This window comes from Prinia subflava, chromosome Z (genome assembly GCF_021018805.1).
Source record: "Prinia subflava isolate CZ2003 ecotype Zambia chromosome Z, Cam_Psub_1.2, whole genome shotgun sequence".
In the NCBI taxonomy this organism is placed as follows: domain Eukaryota; kingdom Metazoa; phylum Chordata; class Aves; order Passeriformes; family Cisticolidae; genus Prinia; species Prinia subflava.
In genome coordinates, this window is record NC_086283.1 from 47,236,108 (window position 1) to 47,259,873 (window position 23,766).

Genomic DNA, 23,766 nt, shown 5'->3' on the forward strand with positions numbered 1-23,766 from the left:
TTTGAATCGTTCAGAAATAGTCTGATAAATCATCTTACTGTAAGACACCAAGGATGATATGATGAACTGCTTTCTAGCTCGGCATCAGAGGATCTTTATTACAAAACATGGTAAGGGTATCAAAGACTCATGTTTATAAGAATAGTCTACTCTTTAGTTTAGCCCTGCCCCTTGGTAGGCTTTTACACCAGCTATGATACAATTTACAAACTTAGTTATAGCTTTCATGTCTTCATAAATGGTATTAAGATGTATATTAATGTATTTTATACTCCTATGTTGTTGTTTTTCTTGCATATCTAGTATGAAGCCATGAAGTTCTGTATGAACTTACTAAGCATGTCGATATCAATAAGAGAAAACAAGCAAACTCCTAAGCTAATAGAATTTGCACTAGCTGACTTGAGTACAGTATTTACCCAACGACCAGGTGCACAAGCAATAAGGTGAGCTTTCTCTGTCAAACTGGTTTTACCTTTCATGAAATGATTATGATGACTAGTGGGCATTTTAAGACTATTATGCTACTTAAGTGTTATTTCTTGTGCAGTTTAGAGTGGAATCATTCTGCAGCTGAAGGGATAAATTATGGATATTCTTTCAGTGATGGAATTCTCTGCATCTTCAGAGCTTTTTGTGCTAATACGGATATACTTTTTTTTTCAGTTTGTCATAGTTACATGCAATCAGTCCAGCTACTAACTTGTTATTTGCTTTGAAAGGTGACTGTAAATTTTTCTTTTGAACCTCAACCTGAGCAAAGGTTAACCTGATCTTCCAGCCACTTGTTTATGGGCATTTAACATGACTGAAAAGTTCTTGTGGTCCCAGTTCACTTCTAGATTTCTGGAACAAAGATGTAACTGATCATTTTTCCTTTGTTTTGTGCTCTCACAGTATGTGGTGAAAAGCATCTACTGAAATATTTCAATTTTATTTCAAATAACTGTTCTGTTTTAAACCTTGTTCCTTCTACTTTGAGACATACAAGTATAATCCATGTATGATATTAAGAAACTATGGATCTTGATTAGTTTCATGCATAATTTTTTCAAAGATTTTCTTCTGCATTTTCTGTTGGTACTCTTGTGCATTTAAATGACCCTGACAGTATGTGTTGACAGTATGTGTTGGTACTCTTGTGCATCTAAATGGTTCTATTGTACTAAGAAAAAGGGAAAAAAAGTACATTTTTTATAGTGAAATATTTTTCTTAGAGTGTTGGGAGATAAAAAATCTTCAACTGAGAGCTGTTACAGAGGTAGATAGCACATTGAAAAAAATTGAGAAATCCAAGATGTAAAAATTACCTCATGGAGTAATGAGACTATTTATCTTTGTTTCTTTAATTTCTCTGCACCAGAACCCTTTTCTCTCTGCTGTATGTCTGTTTCCCACTCTAAATATGCCTTCTAATTCCTGAGGTTATATGAAAGAATTCCCATTTGTATCTCTTACCTGCCTTGATACGTGTCCTCATTAGACGTTTATAAAGGAAATAACTTAGACACCCTTTTGTATTTAGACAGGGGCAGCTAATAGACGCAAAAGATAATGAAATGGAAAACAGTCAACATATGGATGTAGGTACTAAATCCTTAAAATAAGCTATTTATAGTTAGGGTAGAAATGTATTGTACTGGTTTGTGTTTTGTTTCTTTTCCGTCTAACTTTTTTTATACTCTTACCATCTAATTGTGCTTAGCCAGATGGATATTGCATCTGAACCATCTGCTTACATTTCTTTACAGATTTGAAACAAAAATTACCTCACTTGAAGTAACAGGTGTGTCTCAAGAAAAGTGTACACCCCGTCTCCTGTCTTCTCGAACGGCCTATTCGGATGAGAGTACCTCACTTTTGAGCATAATGTTTGAGACTAATCCTTTGGACGAGAAAGCAGATCAGAGGATTAGAATAGAATCACAACCACTGGAAATAGTATATGATGCAGTAAGTAAATATTTGAATAAGCTATAAATTGTCAAAAATCCTACTTAATAGTAAATTTACCATATTTTTTAACAGATGACAGTAAATAGCTTAGTGGATTTCTTCAGACCTCCAAAAGACGTACATTTAGAGCAATTGACATCAGCAACTCTGATGAAACTCGAAGAATTCCGTGAAAAAACATCAACAGGCAAGTGCTGCATGCTCTTCTGATGGCACACTCAGACAAATTTTAGATTATAGGAGTGTTAAAGCTATATCTTCCCCTATGGAGATGTGTGTGTCCAAGTCATAGCTTCCTAACACACTACCTAAATAAGCTGAATTATTCAATCTCATTGCAATGTGCTTATTCTAGGTTATTGCATAATTTTATATTTGTATCTTTTTAAACTTCAGCTTTTCTTCTTATTTGTAAAATATGCTCCAAAGCCAAAGATAGTCTTTCGGTATTTTTACTCCATACAGAGTTAAGAGTTTGTTACATCTTTTGTTTTGTTCATCTGATATGTAAAAGGCCTTGGTTATTTAATACTCCTCAAATACTGATTCTGAGATATTAGTCATCTAAGTTAATCTCTAAATCCTTTTCAGATTTCTTAGTTTTCAGGACATTATGCCTTTGTATAGGTGTTTTCAATTTTCTGACTTCCTTGATGAATATTGATTATGATTTGGGTTGACTCAGTTCAAGTTATATAAACTATATTTATCTGCCTTCCAGCTGCTCAGTTTTACAGCCATTCCACTAGTTTTCATTTCATCCTGTTTATCTCTAGAGATCTTATATTTTAAGACATGAATGCAAATGCTAAATACCATGAAGACTAACACTGAGATCTGTGGAATGGATTTGTTCCAGTAAGGGTGTCTAAGGCTTTTTAAATCAGAGATGTGTCCAGCACAGCGTCCTGTCTCTGTGGATGGGAGTGGATGCTGAGGGGAGATTTCATATATAAATTGTTTTTAAAAGGAAAAAACCTAAACAATGGATGTTTTCTTAAACCCCTTTTAATTTTATAACCTACTAATAATTAAATTGTAAATATAAGAAAATCTGAATAATCAAATGATAAAGAATTAAAGAAAACCCAAGGAAAATGTTTATTTAATTGATTGCTTTTATCAGGATAGTATTAGGAGGGAAATCAAGCATCAACAGTATTATTACTCATTAGTTCATCTTTGAGTGAACTATTTAATTAAGGACTAATATCACATTACCCAGAACTGTGTGGATTGCTTGTCTTTTCTTTCAGAAAATTCTTACATTTCAAAGAATATATAAAATTCGTACATTTTATTCTATATTGAGTATTTTTATCCAGTATTTCATTGTTCATTTCTGACATAAAATTCTAAACTTGCTTAGATGTAATATGCTTGATTCTCTGCTCGTTAGCACCAAATATAGTGGTGTTGATCATAATTTTTTTTGTGAAAATATGAAATCATGCTCTGTGTTTATTACGGTTTAAGCATATTGTTACTGCAGAGGTATGTCCAATACCAATATTGTGTGTTTGTAACCTCACAATAATATTGAGTTGCCTAGAGTAACCTGAAACCTTGTTCCACTCACAAATGAAAAATTTGACAAGAATATAAAAAATTATGCAGTATGTTACTTGTAAAATCCTGTCCGAGTCTTAGAGAATTGCCAGGGATAAACTACTTGATCTGAAGAATATTCTGTTGCAGGGGACTGTGCTAATCTTAGAGGTAGAATAAGAAAAATGGGAACATATATGTTCAGACCTGCAGTCCTCTTTTCTTCGAAGCAATAGAAGGTAGCTGGAAAATATAGGGGAACTGTGAACTGCAAAATTGAAGGAACCTGCTACACTGGAATAGTTACAATTTTCAGCAGTAAAAGACATTACAAAAGCTTGGTTTACTAGACCTCAGTTTATGGATTCCACTACATTTTCTTCCTAAATAAAAGAAACAAGAAGATATTTGCTTGACCTTTCTACATCACTCAAATTCAACTACGCAATGCAAACTGAAGAAAACCTTACTCTTTTTATTATTCCGAATTGTTTTGTCTTGCAAATCCTGACATTTAGAACTGTAGTTACCATCCAGTTCTTTACTGACTAGCCTACCCCTTCTGTGGCAGGACAACCTTTGATAATGTAACAGATTTAATTGTTTTCTTACCAGTGGATGTGTTGACTGTCATATTGTCGTCTTTGTAATTCAATATCTCTACTTCTGTGATCATTAGCTTGTTGTAAACGGTAAATATTTCATGAGTTTTGGCTGCATTGTAATGCAGTTTCCAGAGCTAACTTGAAGCAATACCATTCATTCTTCTTAAGCTGAGCAAAAAAGCAGAATTTGAGCTCAAATCTTTTGACTGTCTGATTTTCCCAAGTCATTGCATGATTTTTAAGCATAATTTTTGTAAGATTATATATTTGCATATCTTTGGTATCTCAGGATGGCGATGTCTGTCAGCAGAGTTAGTGTCAACTTGTGTATTTCACTATCAAACAGTAGCAGTTTGACCAGTGTAGTTGAATACTCCCAATAAGAAATTCTAGAGCAATTAAATTTCTGAATCTATGGGTTAACTCAGTATGAGAACCTGTGGAGTATCTCCGTGGTTAACTCGGTAATTTCCAAGTTGCAGTTCACATTCCAGTTCTTCTCATTTCATCTCTGCTCAGTGGGAAACTTTCTTGAGTTTACATGTGTCATGTTGTTGACTATATTTGTCAGTTAGCACTGTTTGCTATCATCTACATATCATTTCATCTACTCAATACTTCTTTAAGGAGTGTCTATAATGTATGGTTTAAAAAAAAATGAAGAGCATCTATACCTACTAGCATATGGAGTTTATTTAAAACTAGACCTGATTTTATCACTTTCTTTTAATCCTGTGGATTCTGTGTGAATTATTTTTGTTTGTTTATATGTAATAACTGTACTGTTTTTTCAGGTTTGTTGTATATTATTGAAACGCAGAAAGTTCTTGACCTCAAAATAAACCTCATGGCTTCATATATTATTGTTCCACAAAAAGGATTCTACGATCATGCATCAAATTTACTACTTCTGGATCTTGGTAGTTTTAAAGTATGTATTTAAACCAATACCAAATAATTTACTGAAAATAATAATTCCCCTTTTACCTGATTTACAGTTTCTTAATTTGAGTTCTATGGTAGTGATTAGGTAAAAGTACCTCTTGCAATTTATGTATTAGGTATTTATTTCAAAGTGCTTTCAAGTCAAGGCAGAAATTACTCAACTCTTTTCAGTGAATTTGTTCAATGCAAAAGAATTGCTAGAAAATACTCCTTCCCTAGTATGAAACTATTGTTGATACTTTGGACTATTACATAGAAGATGTGTAACATTTTTTTACATTGCCTTACTATATAAAATAGTGAACTTCTTTCTTACGTGATTAAATGGTATTCTTATTTTTCATGTTATTATTAGTTACCCTTTAATTGCTGAGTTTACTTTAAAAAAAATCAGAAAAGTAAACATACTGGCAATTTTTAAGATAATTTGGATAAAATTAGAGATATGGTTGAGTTTGATATATCTTTTTGACTTTTCCCTTTAATGATGTATGTAAAATTTTAATTTATCATATAAAATAGGAATTTCTTTAAAGTAAAACAGAAGAGACTTTGTCCATATTATTAGCAATCTTACTGATGAACTTATGTTCTTCAGAATAAATGTCTTACATGTGTACAGACAACTTTTTTTTTTTGTTTGTATTCTGGGTAAGATTGATTCTGCCACTTACTATCTGTTTTGACTGCTGTCTGTTTTTTAGTAAAAATGTATTTCAAATCTTCAGATCTTGCTAAAGTTAGTTAATTTCCACATAATTACTTTCTGAACATGTGATTTCAATTAGAATTATAGAGTGGTTTGAGTTGGAAGAGACCTTTAAAGTTTGAGTTTAATCTCCCTGCAATGAACAGAGACATCTTTAACTAGATCAGGTTCCTCACTCACTTGCCCATCCTAACCTTGAATGTTCCCAGGGGTGGGCATCCACCCCCTCTCTGGGCAACTTGTGCCGGTGTCTTGCCACTCTCATTGTAAGAAAGTTGCTTATATCTAGTCTATACCTACTCTTAGTTTTAAAGTGTTACCCCTTGACTTGTCAGAACAGGTCCTGGTAGAGTTATCATCTTTCTCTTTGGCCCGCTTCAAATATTGAAAGGCTGCTGAAAAGTCTTCCCAGAGCCTTTTCTTCAGGCTGAACAACACCAAATCTTTCTGCCTTTTTCTTAGAGGAGATGCATTCTGTCCCTCTGATCAATTTTCTGGCCCTTCTCTGGACCTGCTCCCTCAGGTTGCAGTACTCCTGGTGAGGAGTTAGAATAGAGAGGCAGAATCCCCTGCTGGCCATGCTGCTTTGGAAGCAGCCCAGGGAATGTTTGGCTTCCTGGGCTGCAAGTGCACATTGCCAGGTATCGTCCAGCTTTTCATCCACTCCCGGGTCCTACTCCATAGAGCAACTCTCAATCCCATTGTCAGCAGCCTGTATTGATCACAGAGCTACTGGATTACTTAGATTGGAAAAGACCTTTAGGATCCTTGAATCCAACCATTAACCCAGTACTGCAAAGTCCACCACTAAATTATAACCCTAAGTGCCATGTCTGCATGGCTTCTAAATTCCTCTGGGGACAATGATTCAACCATGTCCCTGGGCAGCCTGTTCCAGTGCTTTGTAACCCTTTCAATGAAAAAAAAATTTCCTAATACCTATTCTAAACCATCCCTGGTACAACTTGAGATGCTTTCTGCATGTTCAGTTTCTTGTTTCTTTGGGTAAGAGACTAACTCCCCACCTACATCCTCAAGAGCTAGAGACTCCTTTCGGGTAGTTTTAAGGTAAGGGCCCCTCTCTGCCTCCTTTTCTCCAGACTAAAGAACTCCAGCTCCCTTGCCTACTTCTCACAGGACTTGTGCTCCAGATCCCTCCCCAGCTCTCTTGCCCCCCTCTGGACATGGTCCAGCACCCCAATGTCTTTGTTGCTGTGAGGACCCCCAGATAAAGTATAGTTAGTATTCAAGGTGCAGTCTCACCGGTGCCAAGTACAGGGGGACAATCCCTTGCCTTGTTCTGCTGGCCACACTATTGCTTTTGGCCACCTGGGCGCTCACTGTCTCACATTCAGACAGCTGTCAATCAGCTCGACCTGTTGCCCTCCTCCATGAGCTATATCGCTAAGCAGGGCACACCTCTCACAGGTATGCTCACTGCTTCTGTCCGGTGTCGGCAGAAGAGCTGGACACATTGTGCAGCTTGGCACCTGGGCGCATCATGGTGGTACCATGGAACCATGCCTTGGTAAAAGGGACTGCCCCAGTGCCAGGGCAGGTCCATGCAATAGGTCATGTTTAAAAAGAATGTGTTGGATTGCTTCAGAAAGAAGAATGAGTGAAGAAGATTGCTCTGTAGATACTAAAAATTATGTGATCTGGTTGTAAATCTAAGTTATTTCAGTGACAATTTCACTAGCTCTTCTGAATATTGTTAGGAAGTTTGTAGAGTTGGCACTTTGTAGTTGTTTGAGAGCTTGAGACAGCCTCCTGGATCTAATCCTAGGTCTAATAGCCTACTTCCTTTTCCACCCATACAAGATTCCTCTTGGAATAATTGCATAGAAGAATACATTTTAAAATCAGACTTCTGAAGTGACTTGTGAAGTGTGTCTGTGAGATCTTTTTCCTGAAACGGATGAGTAATTTTTGTAGTGAATGTGACTCCTAGATTGGTTTCTCTGATTTAATAGGAATTAGAAATACCGGTAGAGAAAATTCAGTTTCCTCTCAGAATATGATTGTAATTCTGTATTCACTTTGAGTGGCATACACTTAAGTGAGAGGTGGGTCGTCTGTTGAATGACTGTGCTTAACGCAAAACAGTCTTTTTCCCACAGTTGCATACTAAAAAGATATTTCCAGGAGGCAATATGGCATGTAAAATTAAAACTGTCTCAGTAGATGAATAGGATTATTAATTTAGTCATTGTGAATTTGCATCTCCAAGTTATTTTTAACATAAGTTACAGTGGACTTTTTTTTTTGACCTGTTTTAAGATGACAAGCAAAAGTCGTTCTGATTTATCAGAAATCAAAGTAGGACAAACCTCTATTGAAGATATAATGTCAAGGGCATATGACAGTTTTGATGTCCAGCTCAGCAGTATGCAGTTGTTGTACAGCAAACATGGTAAGTATTCCTGAAACTAATCTTTCTTTATATGACTAAATATAATATGATGATTGTTGTGCCTCATATTTTTGGCTGAAGCAGTGGAGAATCTTTTGGAATGTACTTCTTCAAGCATAAGTGTTCTAAATTCAGCACACCATAAACATGTTGCAAATTTCTGAACATACCTTTAGAAGTTCAATTCCAATCTTAGCAAATTTATAATAAATTCCTTTTGTTGAGCACATCTCATTTGATTTGTTGCATAATAAATGTAAGACTGTAATTACTTTGTTTATGGTATTTTCCTTCAGTGTCTTTGCTTTCCTGCAGATTTTAAGAGAATCCACAAGTAGTTGTCGGTTTGATCTTTTTTTTTGAGGGTAAAGAAAGGATGAAATCAAAGAATCAATTTACTTCAATAAGATATCAAAGGAAACTTTAGTATTTTGGAAACTAGCAACATAGTCAGTCATAATCAGAGAAGTCTTAAGCATTTAATTCTTAATCCTTTGGTTCCAGGTAAGAATCCAAAGCCTATACTCCCAGTACCATGCATTATTAAGAATTAGTCCTGAGAAGTCTACCCCAAGGATGGGGTAGATGAGAATAAGAGAAATTATTAATTAGTCTTGTATGTCTGAAGTTCAGATATAAACACATCTGTTGATGGAGTGGTAAAAGAGACTGTGGCACCTGAATTTTTAGCAATATATATACTAATAGCACATACTTGAATTCTGAGATGTGTACTGAGAAGGAATCTCTTTCAATGTTTACATTAGGTTTTCTTTGCTTTTCTAGATGAGAACTGGCGAGAAGCTCGGAAGCTGAAAAATTCATCTCAGTGTATCTTGCAGCCCTTGGATGTAAAACTGGAATTTAGCAGGGCTATGGTTGTTACAGATGCAAGAATGCCCAGGTATGTATTTTTCCCAAGTTTGAAATTTTATGGTAAATGACTTTTTTTGAGGGGAAAAAAGAGAAAAAAATAAGGATCTAGTCATACCTGTGCACTTTTGCATTGGTTGTATGTAAATCTTGGAAGAAAAATACATTTGTCTAGAAAAATAGAAAATAAAATAAGTTTTCAGATACTGAAAACACAATAGAGTGTTATAGTAATATGTTTAACATATTTAAAGATTTTTATTAAAGATATTACTGCTTCTTCTATTTCAGTCTTCCTAGCTACATTTCATTTCTCATTGAAAATACTAAGGAGCTAAAAATGTAAACTAAAAATCACTTCTGTAAATACCAAAAAATATTTTGGAAAGCAGTGTGCTGTCATAGCCCCTCTCTTTTGACTTGGTTTATTGCTCTTTTGACTTGGCGTATTGTAAAATTGATGGTTTTTTATTTCCTATGGATCACTTCTCCAAGAAACAACCCTTAATGCTTTGAGTTTGCACTTGGAATTGTTCAGCAAAATCTTGTTAGTTATGGAAATTGTACCAATCAGAAGAAAATAATTTGTAGTGTTATTAATAATTAATAACAATCAGTGATTGCATGGTGTAATGCTGCCAACTTCTGGAAATCTGGGAGGCCAGATTCTGAATTTTGATGCTTATAAAACATCTTAATGTTTTCCCTCCTTACTTTATCTCTGTTTGGTGAGGAAGGTCAAATAAGGGGAATGCAATTCACAGGAATCTTTTTATGTTAGAAAGTGAGATTTCGTTTCTATGGTCATATAACAGAATGACATAATTTTAGTGTAGGTTTGTAATTCACATCTCTCAAAAATTACACAGGTATAACCTGGATTAAGGAGCATCTTTTCTTAATGAGTATACATGTTGCAGTATTGCAATGCTACGTGCCTGTCTTGGCTACCAAGTGTGCTCTGACGGTTAATGTGTCCAAACTGATTCTGGAAATTTCCTGCCTAATTTTTTCCTATATCACATTGGGCACAAATGATAAAGGTTAACCATTGCTTTTGTGTCAGCAAGAATACCCTAAACTGTGATTTTTAGTATAGTTGAATAGGGTATTATGCTCACATCAGTTACATACATACAAAAATGTATTTTTAGTGTAAATGTATCTATTCCTTTATATTTCTGTTTTTATAAGTATACTGTCATGTAAACCCAGTATTACATTTTTCCAGGGTTTTTAAAATAAATATTTGGAACTATCTGCATAGAACAGCCTTGTTCTGTTGAGGAGAATTAGTGGAAAGATGTTAATTTTACAGCAAAATCTAGTACCAGAACTGTTGTTTAAAGTAGCAAATTTTTACAAATGAGTTTCTTAGTTTGGAAGGCCTCTGTTTTACATTTAATCATCTGAAAAGCAGATGACTGGGTGTCTCTATTTTTTGATTCTTTGCTTGTATATCTTTCAGTGACTACTGAACTCATTTGAATTATTTGTGATTTTGTTCTTCCAAACAGTCATGAATTTACTAGGCTTTGTCTTGACTTTGGAAGGGCACTGTTCTGGTTTGACAACCGGGCAGCAACACCAATTCATGTAGCAGTTTCACATGCGACAATTTTGACCTTTCTTGGTCAATGCACCAAATTTGTCATGGTTTTTGTGCCTACTCGCTTTTCTTTCTGTGAGATAGAATTAGGGAGGAAAAAGGCAAAACAGGCCCAACTTAAGGGTTACTAAGATGATTTTATTAACACACACTAGAAGAGGGAAAAAAAAAAAAAAAAGAGAACCTTTCAAAACTTTCTCCCCACAAACTGTTCACTTTCTCAGAATCAATATAGAGAAACAACTTGTGATTTTCAGTCAGTTCCACTCTTTGAAAAATAGTATTTTATTACTTCTTCAGGAGATGGCGTGTCTCCTAGAGTCATGGATCCCACTGACAAAACAGTTCTCTTGTGGGTTTTTAATTGTCACAGAAACACCTGCCCAGGGAAAATCTGCTTCTGTGACCCCTCCAAGCCTTCCTCCCATTAGCAGTTTCCCAAGCTGCTTATGGTCATGTGAACTCAGGCGTATTGGGGTGTCACCTTTTAAAGATTAGCAACTCCACAGGGAAAGGATTCTTCATCACAGGGAACAGAGATGTCTCTTCGCTTCTTCACTGGCACAAAGGGCTTCTCATCTCTCTCTATTCAAGCATCTCATGGGACTACAAGAATCACAGATTCTAATGCAATATTACTAAGTCCATCACAAACACCTTTGCTCAAAAATCCACCAATAAAGAATCATGTCCCCAGATGCATATCTTTCCCATGATTTAAAGGGATAATCTACATATAGAGTTCATTTCCGTGGCTCTAATTGAAGTCCAGCCAGCAGGCAACTCCTCCATCCTTCCTCCAATTAGTCCTTCACTCTCTCCATCTGACTTCATGCTGGGTCTTCTCTGTGTTCACTCTGCCCATCTCTTCTCTCTCTGAAGGAAGAGTTAATCTTTGAAAGCTTCAGGTTTCTAGGAAAAGGTTAAATCTGCCCAGCCTGCGATGGTCAGGTGCTCTCTGCCGGGCAGTAGCTTCTGCAGCGCTGCTCTTCGGCGGCCGGGCTTCCCCCCTCTTCCCTCTCTGCCCGGGAGTCACCGGAGGGTGGCGAATCGGGGTGGGCTCGGCCCAGCTGAGCCCAGAAGTGTTATCAAGGGCCCGGCTTTGCCGGCTCCCTCCCGGCTCGGCTGGCTCCGGGGCTCCGGGCAGTAGGCAACCTCGCCTCCCCTGCCGGGAGCCGACGGAGACCGTCCAGGCCTCCCCCGACTCCCCTGCCTGACAGGGGGAGCGGCAGGGCCCGGCCGGCCTGGGCTGTTCTAACAGAACGGCCCGGCTCTATGTTACCTGTTCAAGTGGCTGTAAGAAAAGGAAGGGCTAGCTTGGACCGACTCAAAATGTTACATGGGTATTCCTCAAAGTCGCATCTAGCTTCCTCAGTGGTCCAACAATGTGTCAGTATTCAAAAATGAACTCTGATAGGTGCCTGTCTCAAAACAATTCCAAGGTCCTGACAGGGAACTGTTTCCGCTTCAATTAGAAACCAAACTGTGTCAATCTATAACAGGAACATTTCTATACTGCTGCCTTGAGGAGAATACTAATTTAGGTAATTTTGTTAATGACTTCTGTATCAAAGGACTTTTGCTGTTCATCTGTGTTTTCATTTACTCATATTTCCTAATCATTGAAACAGACTTTCATTCTGGTTGGATATGAATATCTACATTTCTCTTAATTTCTGGTAATAGGACGTTCCTTACAGTTGCTGTTACTTCACATTTGGAAGCACTAATACTATTCTGTAGTTTTATAGCCTATGTAAGGTTTTATATTTTTTAGGGTTTGTTTCTTCTTGTTGTATGACTCTTCCGTTTTCTGGAGGAGGTGTCTGAGAGTCTGTCATATGGTTTTTGAAGGTATATGAAGAAAAGTATTAGGATAGCAATATTAAGACCATCCTATATAATAGCATTCATTATAAACACAATGAAAATTCCAGTGTGAAGGAATATACCTATTTTCAGCTTTGATGGTGGCAGTTTTTTAACATTTCTTTCCAGACTGAATTTGAAGGAAGTTTCTGCACAGATTTCCTCATCAATTGAAGCACTTAGCTTCTCTGTGCCTCAGTCTCTACAAATGGGGTGTAATTGATTCTCCATAAGGAGGTTTTCTGAACCTTAAAACCTTTCATTTAAAGAGCAAAGTAGAGAGCACAGATTATTTGCACTTGTCTGCTTTATATCTGCTGAGTGCCTTCCTTCTTACTGTATGGGCTGTTTGTTGTAGAAACACTCATCAAACATGTCTTAACAATGTACAGAAATTTTTATAGAGAAGTTTAAGTGCAATAAAAGTGAGAATTAAAAGTGAGAATTGCTATTGTCTATTTAATTTCTATTGCTTCTCCAACAACTGAGTAGCATGATAGAGACAGGCCCTTCAAACCTGGTAGTTACACATCTACCTTAACCCTCTCTATAAGTAAAAGAAAGAAAAGGGGAAAAAAAGGGAAGAGTCTAAATCTCTCTCTGATAGAACTGGAATTAAGGATTGTAGTTGAGAATTAATGCTGTAAGTTTAAGGATGTGAAGAAGTTCATAAACCAAAGAAAACTAGTTGCTGTCATAGTTTAACATGTACAATTTTGTGCTTCCTTAAGTGTCAGAAGCTGTATTTTCAGGTATTCTCATAATAACAAAGTTAGCTGAAATGGATTGAAAATATGGAGCTTTTGGTTCTCACATCTTCTTCAGTCTTATCTTTTATGACACTTTGAAGACTCAGATGTGAATTAAGCACATCAAAAGTGGAAGGAAGTAGCTTGTCTTTTTCCTTACACACCATGCATTAAGTATCTCATGCTGCTTGTTACCTATTGAACAGACCTCTTCATCTGTTCTAACTAGAAGCTGTAATTAAAGCACAATATGTTCTTTGAGTCAATTTTCCACTTACTTCTATTACACTCACTTGTCTGAGAAACTGAGTTGTGTTTTCAGTCTTTAAAAACTCAGTGTGTATGTTTGACAGGATTCTACTTTCTTTTTTTTGGCCAAATCCTATTAAAATACACTTAAACTATGTTTTACTATTTTCATTTTTAAAGATGGTTATTTAATCTTTTATACCCTATATTGCTATATGTTTATTCCTTTGTCAAAGATCTAGACTACTGCTATAGTCAACTTAACTATACATGAGTTTTAGGAAGTATTTTGTATTCTTTTTTTGTTGTTTTGAGCCCTAAACATTCATATGCAAAAAACCCCTCCACCTTCTCTTTTGTAAAAGGCTGTGTAAAAACTCAGTTATGTGATTTATTTTAAGTAATTAAATTAAATGCGTGAACAAGAGGAAGCAATTTCTGGTTGTAAGGAAATTGTGCCTGATGTAATCTAACCAGGAATTGTTATTAGTACTATTTCTAGTCCTGATCTACAAGACTTTGTAGCAGGTGGAAATATAAATTATGCTACTAAGTGGGTGTTTGCTGATCAATAACTTTTCTGTGTGCAACAGAAGGGTTGCATACGCATATATGTATATATACACACTATATGCTTAAGTTAGATGAAGAATTTTCTGACCAGGAAGACTTCTGTGTTTTTTGGAAGAAAAATAATGTGAAGTTTGATTGAAGTAATTTAAGATTGATTGTTGTAACTGTGGAACTTTTGACTTTGGTTCTTTAAAAAACAGGTTCAAACTGTCAGGACAGTTGCCTTTGCTTTCTGTCCAAATATCAGACCAGAAGGTGACAAGTATCTTGGAGCTAATTGATAGCATTCCTAAGCCAGAAAGTGCGCCTGCTACCAGTTCTCCTCCAAAAATGACCGAGGTAAGGTTTTTAAAAGAGATTTCATTAAAAATTATCAGAAAAATAGCTTCTTGATATTAACATTCCAGTTTTGAAAGGTGCACAAAAAAGTCATGAACAAGCATTAACTTAGTGCCTCTTGAAAGAGTTAACTCATTCTCTAAAGCTGTAGAAAATTTTCTTTCTATTTGGTTAGTTTATGTCAACTTTAGCCAATAATTATAAAATAGTTGTCCAGTGTTTGGATTTAAAATAGAACCCTCAGAGTTTTACTAGTATGGGAATTAATTTGTAGTTCATAATAATCTTGACTAGCAAACACACTCAGTTTTGTTGAGGATTAGTTTAATTGTACCTTCAAATTTACGCATGTATTGCAGAATTTGGGTTCAGCTGTTTTGTGTAATGAAGAAAATATTACAATGCTGGAATTTTTGAAGTTCAAGTATTATGTGATGTTAGATGAGAGTTTCAAAAGCCAAACAAAAACTGCTCACTATCTGTTTTATAAACAATGCCTGCCTGGCAAAAATAGCAGTTTTTTTCAGGTGGCCTCAGTGCTTTTCCCATTTTAAGTCCATTACACAATGTAGCTCAGGGGTGGAAGTTCTTCCTTGCGCTTATAACTATTAGGAGTTTGGACAGTGGTTCTTGCTCTTTCACTACCCTCTTTCCCTGGTGAAAATGCTTTGGGTCACTTTTTTATGCCTTCTTCAGAACAGAAGTTTGTCCCCTTCTTATTATTCCTGAAAAATATATTTCACCTATTGAGCTGTTCTTAACGAAATTAGGAAATAAACTCACAGCTGCTAATTTTTGACATGACTAGGCTGTGATCTGGCTATGTTTTATACGTGTGTAAAGCAGTCCTATCATTAGAATATTTGTGAAATCTTGTAAGTCAAAGACAAAATTTGGCTCTCTATTTTTCTGTCATTTGTAAATACTTCCAACAGCCTGTTCTTTAGTAACTTGCACACTTGGTTATACAGGACAAGTGGTCATCTTTGTATTTGGAATTTTTTTAGATTTGATAATTATCTTCCCATCTTTGTACAAATTATTCTGCACTGTTCTGGAAAGCTGTTGTTGCAGTTTGGTATTTTCTGTGGATTATATTAGCATAATATTTACTATCAGTAAATGCAACAATTAGACATGCATACCTATTGAAAATACATATAAAGGCTGTTTTTCTTCGTGTTGTTCTTGCCATCTCTTTAGTGGTGCCATTAAAATTTTAGCTAATTCTGACTTCTTTCACTCTTCATATAGTAGTAATATACAGAGCCAAAAGCTGTCCTAGTCTCTGTTGTTTTGTGCAACTAATCACACGCTAATTTTTTTGAGATAGGTATTGGGACTTTACCCTTACATAAATAGAATCTGCATTTATTAGATGATTGTCCTGTGCTTTTTAACACTGTCTATACCTGAATTTAATTATAGAATTCACTGTTACATCTGAAGTATTTTAAGTGACCTTGAAGTAGTTTGTTATACCTGTACATTAGTTGTGGTATACACTAGATGAGGTGAGGAAAGACTGTGGACCACATTATTAACGTGTTTGCATTGTATGTGAATCCATATCAAAACTTGAGCTCAAACCCGTCTGCTCAAGATTCCATTTACTTCAGAACTTGGCAGACTTTAATTGCTGGTATTAAATTAATAATTTGAGGGAATTTTTTGCTTTGATGGTAGCAGGTAGACTCCCATGCTTTCATCCTTACAGCTGTAATTCTTCTGAACATTGTTAGCATCACATCATTTCTGAACTGAAAAGGATGTGAAATCCTTTTTTCAGAGTGCTGTTTTCTTCTTTACATTTTGAGTTAGTGATGGAAGTGTTCTTGAGCTGTGAAAACAACAAATTTTGGAACAGATCTGCCTATGTTTTTTGTGCTCAGAATTTTAGTGCAATAAGACACTTCAGTGTGTAAGGCTATTTTTCATGATTTGGTACTATGAAGTCAAATTTCACTGTTTTTTCTCCTTGTTTTCTTAGAATATGGAAGTGTTACAGATGAGACAGTTCACAGTTTCACAGTTACAAGACTCTTAAATACTTTGTCTATTTCTTACTTGTAGACATGAATATATTCAGTAAAGTCAGTAAAATATATTCAGATTAGGTAGGCTGGAGACCAAGAGAGATGTGGGAATGCTGAGAGTAAGATGAAAATGTAGCCTTGGAAACAATGTTCAAGATGAGTGTTTCTTGTTGCCATGTATAGGTTTGATACCGTGATTTTGTGAATAATTATCTGAAAGTGAGCTTTGAAAGATGCAGTAACAGGGAGAGGAGAAGGTATGCAGTCCAGAGCCAAAGGCACTCAAAAAGAAAGGCCACACAGTGCACACTGGTCCTCTTACTTTGATACTCTGTGCAAGGCACATGTATAATACATGTACATGTAGAACTTATAGGTGAGAATTCCTTACAAGCTCAGATTGCTGAGATTGCTTTCTGAGACTTGATGATAAATAATTTTGGATACCTTTACTAAGAGAATTTAATTCTATCATATATGAAACCACATGGAGTGGAAGATTCCTGTTCTAGAGTGCACTCTAGTGGCATTTCACATATTTTCAGTTACTATGGATTGTGCATAACTGCATTTGACAATTGAAGGCTTAGAATCATAGATTATCCTGAGCTGGAAAGAACCCACAAGGATCATCAGAGTCCAACTCCTGACTCTGCACAGGACAATCCCTAACAGTCATACCATGTACCTGAGAGCATTGTCTAACCACTTCTTGAACTCTGTCAGGCTGGTGCTGTGACCACTTCTTTGAGGAGTCTGTTCCAGTGCTCAGCCACTTTCTTGGGAAAGGACCTTTTCCTAGTGTAAATCTCCCTCACACCCCTTCATGCTGTTCCTTGAGTCCTGTCACTGGTTACCAGAGAGAAGAGATCACTGTCTGCCCCTCTGCTTCCTCTTGTGAGAAAGATTAAGACTACTGTGAGGTCTCCTCTAAGTTCTCTACTACTTTTTTTTTTTTTCCCATAATGTCTGAAGCACAGCAATTCAGTAAGGTGAAGTGCCAGGTCCCACACTTGGGTCACAACAACCCCAAGCAGTGCTACAGGCTGAGGATTGAGTGGCTGGAAAGCTGTCCAGCAGATAAGGAACTGGAGATGCTGGTTAACAGGTAGCTGAACATGAACCAGTGTGTGGCCAAGAGGGCCAAGGGCATCCTGTCGTACATCAGCAATAGTGTGGTCACTAGGACCGAGGCAGTGATTGTCTTGCTGTCCTTGGCACTGGTTGGGCTACACTCGAATCCTGTGCTCAGTTTTGGGCTACTCACTGCAAGAAAGATTGAGGTCTTGGTCTTTTCTCCCAAGTAAAAGGTGCCAGGAGTAAATGGCCTCCGATAACTCCAAAGGAGGTTTAGATTGGATGTTAGGAAAACTTTTTCACCAAGATGATTGTCAAACATTGGAGCAGGCTGCCCAGTGGATAAGTCACCATCCCTGCAGCTATTTAAAAGACTTGTAGATGTGGCATTTAGGTTAACCACTAAACCATGTCTCTGGCAGTGCTAGGTTTGCAGTTGGATTTGGTGATCTGAAGGGTCTTTTCGAACCGAAATGTTTCCATGGTTCTATGAAATACAAAGCAGTCCTGTCTGCTCTGATGTTTTGTGTAGCTCTTTTTTCTGCACCCAGCACTTGTGTAAAGAACTGTTGATCTTTACTGTTCTCTGAAGTTCGTATAGTGGCACTTTGAGGCACTAAGTTTTGTCTTTTATGATTTTTCATATAATGTGCCAATTCTGACCACCTTTTGGTCTGTGTAGTTGAATGTTTGAACCTCTTCATTGTGTTTCCTGGTGTATTCTCTCTTGTTAGATGCAAATGCAATAGTTGCTTCTACCTGTTTTAGGCCTTCTTTCTCCTCATGCTTATAAATTTAGTGATGTAAGTGTTTAACTTTATTGATTTGCACCTAAGCTAAATTTACCATCTAAGTTGTAAAATTTGAATGCAGCATATATGCATGCAATAGCATGACCAATAAATACAAGAAAAGAATTTATGATATCTCCTGTTTCAGGCTATACAGTCTCCTGTGCTTTCAGCACCACGTTTATCTCAAGGCATATATCCTGTTTTGGATCTTCCTTCATTTCCTGAATCAGGTAATATAATCTATTTTAAAGTCTTTCTTAAGAAGTGGCTCAAGTTGAGAAGTTCTTGAGTTCTTTGAATTATTTTATTATTCTTTCTGTAAGCAAGGATATGGGGCTTGAGTTCTTGAGGGCTGAGTAGTGTTATCTGTTTAGCTTATAGTTGATACTGTACAAACTACTTGAGTATTTTCTCATAGCAACAAAATTCTGTGTGCTTGTTTTTGTAATTCCCTTCCTGGGAGTATAGCAGGAGAATTTTGTTTGGTATGGTGGGTTTATTTTTGTCAGGGCATATATTATTGCAAATCTCTATTTAGGGCATCTGAATTAGTATAAATTTTTTAGCTTTAGCATGTACTTAGTTCTCTGATGGTTTTAATTATTTTCTTATGGTGAAGGATTTCTCTCCTATTTAGGTGGAGTTATTTAAATTACGAGGTAGTGAAATGATGATTGTTAGAAACTGCTGTATTTTTATAAAGAAACTCTTTGACTTCTACGGGATAAAGCAAAAGATTGGCTGTGAGAGAGCCAGTTGTGTTCAATACTGCCTTGCTGTTCAAAACAGCTTAGCTAGATTGTAACATTTCATCCAGTAGTTACATTAGAAAAATAATCAAATATATCGGTGTTATTTTGGTTTCAATCATGTTTGTGATGCCAAAACACTCAACTGGAGAAACAGAGAACCAGACTACTACTCCTTTCTCAAGTTAATGATTTGTGTGGTCAGCAAATACTATCAAAATTATCAGCAAGGTTATTATGTCTACTTTATAGTTTTAAATTCAGGCTGTATACAGTATGTGTGAAAATATGTATTTGTGCATCTTCATCTGTTTTTATATGAGCTCCTTTAAGTGTCCAGAGGTAGAGTGGAAATGTCTTTCAGTTCTTAAAAATTAGGCTGAAGTGAGAATGCATGATGGCAACAAGTAATTTGAGACAATAATAGCTAGATTTAGATTTGAATCAAGTCTGATTTTAATCTCTCCTATATACATACAGCTATACAGTCCTTTTAATTGATTTATATTAATTCTCTATCTTCACCCTCCAAAAACTCAGGGCTGCTTTTAAGTGTTACAAAATACTTCATGTGATTTGTTGAGTTTTTTTAAAGGATATTTCTTCCAATTACCTTATACTTCAGTGTCTGAGTTTTAGGTGAAGATGACCTTCACAAGAGAGTGTAATCTATTTATCTTGGTTATATTTCTGCACTAATGTACAGTAGATTAAAAGCTTGATAGTTCCTAGGAGTCTCTCTGAAATCAGAGATCTACAACAGGAAGAAATCCCAAGTAGTGTGCCTGATATTGAGGCCAAAGCTCCTATACTCTCAGCAGCAGTCTGACCTGCAGATGAGTTAAGCAAAGGCAAGACAAAGCAAAGCCAAAAGTAAGACAATGCTGACAGAAGGAATTAGCTAATGAGATCTGAACTTTATGATGACATGGTGGAGGCAGCTGTAGGTGTGATGTAAAGTTGTAGAAGCAGGAGTTGAGATGATTATGAAAACAGATTTTATTGGTTGTGAGCTGTCAGCTAGATACTTGTACGTTTAAGCTTTTATAGATGTAGATATAAAAACTCCAGGTCATAATACTGTAAAATATTGGCTGTGTAAACTGATTATGTAATGTTATTGTGAATTAATCCTTAGAATCAGAAGAAGAATTTTATGATGCACTAAGCAGTCCTGTGGAAGATGTGCCATTTTTTGATGTCCCGTCTGATTCCCTCAAGCAAGCTGTTAGTACGAGGCGAAAAACCCTACGCAAACAAGAGTCTTTAAAAAATATGACAGATTTCCAGCTAAAGTTTGAAGTAGCTGAGGTAAAATTACTTTTTAAAATTTTCCTGAAGCACAGCAGGACTGTAATTTTTTCCATGCTTTTGTGTTTATAAATCCATGTCTGCAGAGATATTCATTCTCCATTTTTCCCTGAAACTAATATGCAGAGCTTTTTCCAAGTCATAGTTGTGCTTCTGTATCCTTGTCATCACTGAAATGCTTTGATTTATCCACTTGATTTCCCAATTCTGTCACTGAATTTTCTTTACCTATGTCTCAGAAGTCTCATTACATATTTGTTTTAGCCAAATACATGCATGTGGCATCTTTTTTCCAGATACTGCTGTGGTCAATGGGAAAACTTCATTGATGCTTTATATTGTAGCAAGCACTTTATTTTTCTGTTCATTTTTTCCCAGATGCTGTTGTCCACACATGTAAATCTGTAACATCTTCTTTATGAAGAGTTTTCTGTGTTGCTCTTTCAGGCTTTTAGGGGGGAAAAACAGTATTCTATCCAAATGCAAGAACACTTGCTAATTCTATCAGTTGTAGTAAAAGAGGTAGCCTCTTAACACTATCTTTAACTTTGTCATTAGACCATCATGGCTATGACACTCTTATTCCTGCAGCTCAGTGTATTTTACTTCACATTTATGTTAAAAACAAATCATACAAGTTCAGTTGACTATACACGTTTTGTTTTATGGTAGGCCTTACAGAATGTCTTCAACACACTACAGCTAGCTTGTAGCGTACTACACCTTTGCTACAAATAAAACCAAAGTGTACTGTTTGTGTAATGACAAGACCTTATTTAGAGCTACTAGTCTAAAGGAGGATGCTGTGTTTTACATTATTTCCTAACGACAACTGACTTACAGTCTTTAAGAAAAAATTAAATTGGTAATCTATTAAAAATCAACTCTGTTGTCCTCATAGTTTAAAATGACTTACTGGGGTTTGTTTCGATTATCCTTATTTGTAGACAGCATTACATGGAAAGGAAAAATAAATATATTTGTTAGGTTGTCGAAGTCAGATACAACAGCTCAGCTACGTATTTGTTTAATAATAGTATTGTCATGCATTGGGGATAATATAATAAATCCTCTTGCCAAAAATTCAGCTTGGACATCTAACTCCTAGCAGGAGAATTCAGAAAAATTCCATTGAAAGTAGTAAACACTTTATGCTGACTGAAAATCTAGTTTGTGACCATATTGGGCATTGCTAAGTGCTGTACAGAGTTTTTTTAAAAATAATTTAGTTTGTGTAACTGTTACTTTGGTATTACCTAAAATCATGTTTGAAGTTTTTGTTACAATAACTATCAACCAGTACTGCTTGTTGAATTGGTTTTTTTTTCAAGGCATTTGCTGTGTAAAGTTAAATTATCAATACACAAATAGGCCTTTAACCAATAAAATCTAGGTAAATATATTTATAGTCTATAAATATAAAACTAAGAGGTTTTTATACTTCTTATAATCTCTTACTGGTTTTGTGTGTGTTTTGGTTCATTTTTTAGGTCTTAATTAAATTATGCCGTCTTACTGGTGATACTGAGGTGCCTGTGCTCCAGCTTGATATTTTGGGCTTAGGCACTGAACTTAAAATAAGAACATTTGACATGACTGGGAATGCTTTCCTTCGTGAAGTTGGTCTTCTGTGCCCAGAGTATATTGGTAAGTATTTATAGTCTGGTCAAGGAATTATTCACAAATAACACTGTGAGTTTGTCTTCAAAAACTTTTGAAGGCTTTTGTTAAATAAGAAAAATTTTCTTCCTAAGTTAAATGCAGGGCTAAGGGCAAGTAAATCAGGAGCTCATCCTCTTATTAGTGCTTTGGTAAATATGTTTTGGTGATGATGATTGTAGAGAGATGTTTAACTATTTTATGTCTGCAGAAGAGGTTTTGTGATTAAACAGTAATGACAGCTAGTAGCCTTGTTGGCAGTTTATAGATTAAGGAAGTTTTCATTTTTTTCTTTTAAAAAAGTAACCTGTATTCTCTTTTCTCTTTTTTTTTTTTTTTGGTTTTAGATGATAATGATGAGCCAGTTTACATAGTTACTACACTGGATAATGTAGAAGATGATCTTCTCACTCTGGAGTATACAAAGGTTAGGAAAGAGTAGAGTTTGCTTTTGAACTGTAAGCCTGTCATAAACATCACATTAATATGCAGGAGATGTTGAAGGTTTTTTCCTTCCTTATTGATGTTTTTAATATCTTGAATGTCCTGTGCAAAGTCTGTCTGCTCCTTCAACAGAATAACTTTTATCTCTTAAGTTGTAGTGGTTTTGGAAACAAGTTTTCTTTAATGGAATTTACATACTTCTGATTTTTTTGTTTTATGTGCACTTTTTGCGAAATAGACTGATATTAAGGGACCAGAACTGAAAACTGTCTGTCAGAATGTTCTACAGAAAATAAAGGTATGATATCTTTTTTTCGCATAATTTTCTCAGTTTGGGAGGAGAGGTATACTGGATATACAAAAATTTTTCTTTTAGGTGAACTTTTCTTCTCTAGATATTCATTTGCATACTGAAGCTCTGCTGAATGCTATGAACTATCTGAGTAATCTTCTACCTAAACAAGGAACTAAAGTTGTGGAAGAATCAGTCCCTGACAAAACAGAGGAGAAGAAGGATGTTCTTAAAAAATTAAGTAAGTTTATTATTTTTTTCCTCTTTCCTTTCTTCTCTGTTCACATAAGTAAGGAATAAAACAAATGTATTTTCTATTTTTGCGAACCTGTCAGTGGTGTTTGATATGAGAAAATTTGCTTAGAATTATATGTATTTATAGTGTTGTATCCTTAGCCATGTGCAGTTTTCTGACATATAGGTCAAGGCATATCTTTGCTACATATTGGAGGCACTGAGTCCGTGTAAATAGAAAACACATAAATTGTTTTTATCATTCTTTTCCTGGTATGAATTAAGGCATTTGATGGCCTTATGGTTATTACCTTATACTTGAGGAGCATTAACCTCTTGCTTGCTATGCAGTTCAAAGGGATACCAAAATAGTACATGTCCTCATTGAGGAACAGTAACTTCTGTTATTTTTTATTTCCCATAGCATCAAAAAAATCGAAATGTGAAGATGTTATTGACCTCTTTATCTGTGCGGATTTATCATGTTTGCGTATTTTTATCAGAGAGAAAAACCGTAGAATAGCTGAAATTCGCATTCAAGGTAGGAACAAAAGTTTAATCACAAAGGCACAAAACTTTGTAACTGTAATAGTGTATAGATTTTGCATGTCTTGTTTTTGAGGTCTGGATAGCCAAGTAATTGTGAAGAAAGCAGCAACTGATGTGACTGCGAAATTGAAGAACATCATTATTGTGGATTCTGATGAGACAGCATTGTATAAAAAGGTAGGCA

At 35.8% G+C, this 23,766-nt stretch overlaps 1 protein-coding gene across 3 annotated transcripts in view; it reads left to right on the forward strand.

Moving 5' to 3' along the window:
- Positions 1–23,766, forward strand: part of VPS13A (vacuolar protein sorting 13 homolog A) — a 111,677-nt gene that overhangs the window by 23,304 nt on the left and 64,607 nt on the right. For all 3 annotated transcript variants that reach the window (XM_063421771.1, XM_063421772.1, XM_063421773.1), the window contains exons 17-31: positions 304–446; positions 1,752–1,953; positions 2,029–2,143; positions 4,904–5,040; positions 8,044–8,176; positions 8,963–9,080; positions 14,299–14,437; positions 18,490–18,574; positions 20,232–20,404; positions 21,895–22,051; positions 22,411–22,490; positions 22,746–22,805; positions 22,884–23,040; positions 23,458–23,574; positions 23,656–23,759. In XM_063421771.1, coding sequence (XP_063277841.1) covers positions 304–446; positions 1,752–1,953; positions 2,029–2,143; positions 4,904–5,040; positions 8,044–8,176; positions 8,963–9,080; positions 14,299–14,437; positions 18,490–18,574; positions 20,232–20,404; positions 21,895–22,051; positions 22,411–22,490; positions 22,746–22,805; positions 22,884–23,040; positions 23,458–23,574; positions 23,656–23,759 — 1,920 coding nt within the window. The remainder of the gene's footprint in view (positions 1–303; positions 447–1,751; positions 1,954–2,028; positions 2,144–4,903; positions 5,041–8,043; positions 8,177–8,962; positions 9,081–14,298; positions 14,438–18,489; positions 18,575–20,231; positions 20,405–21,894; positions 22,052–22,410; positions 22,491–22,745; positions 22,806–22,883; positions 23,041–23,457; positions 23,575–23,655; positions 23,760–23,766) is intronic.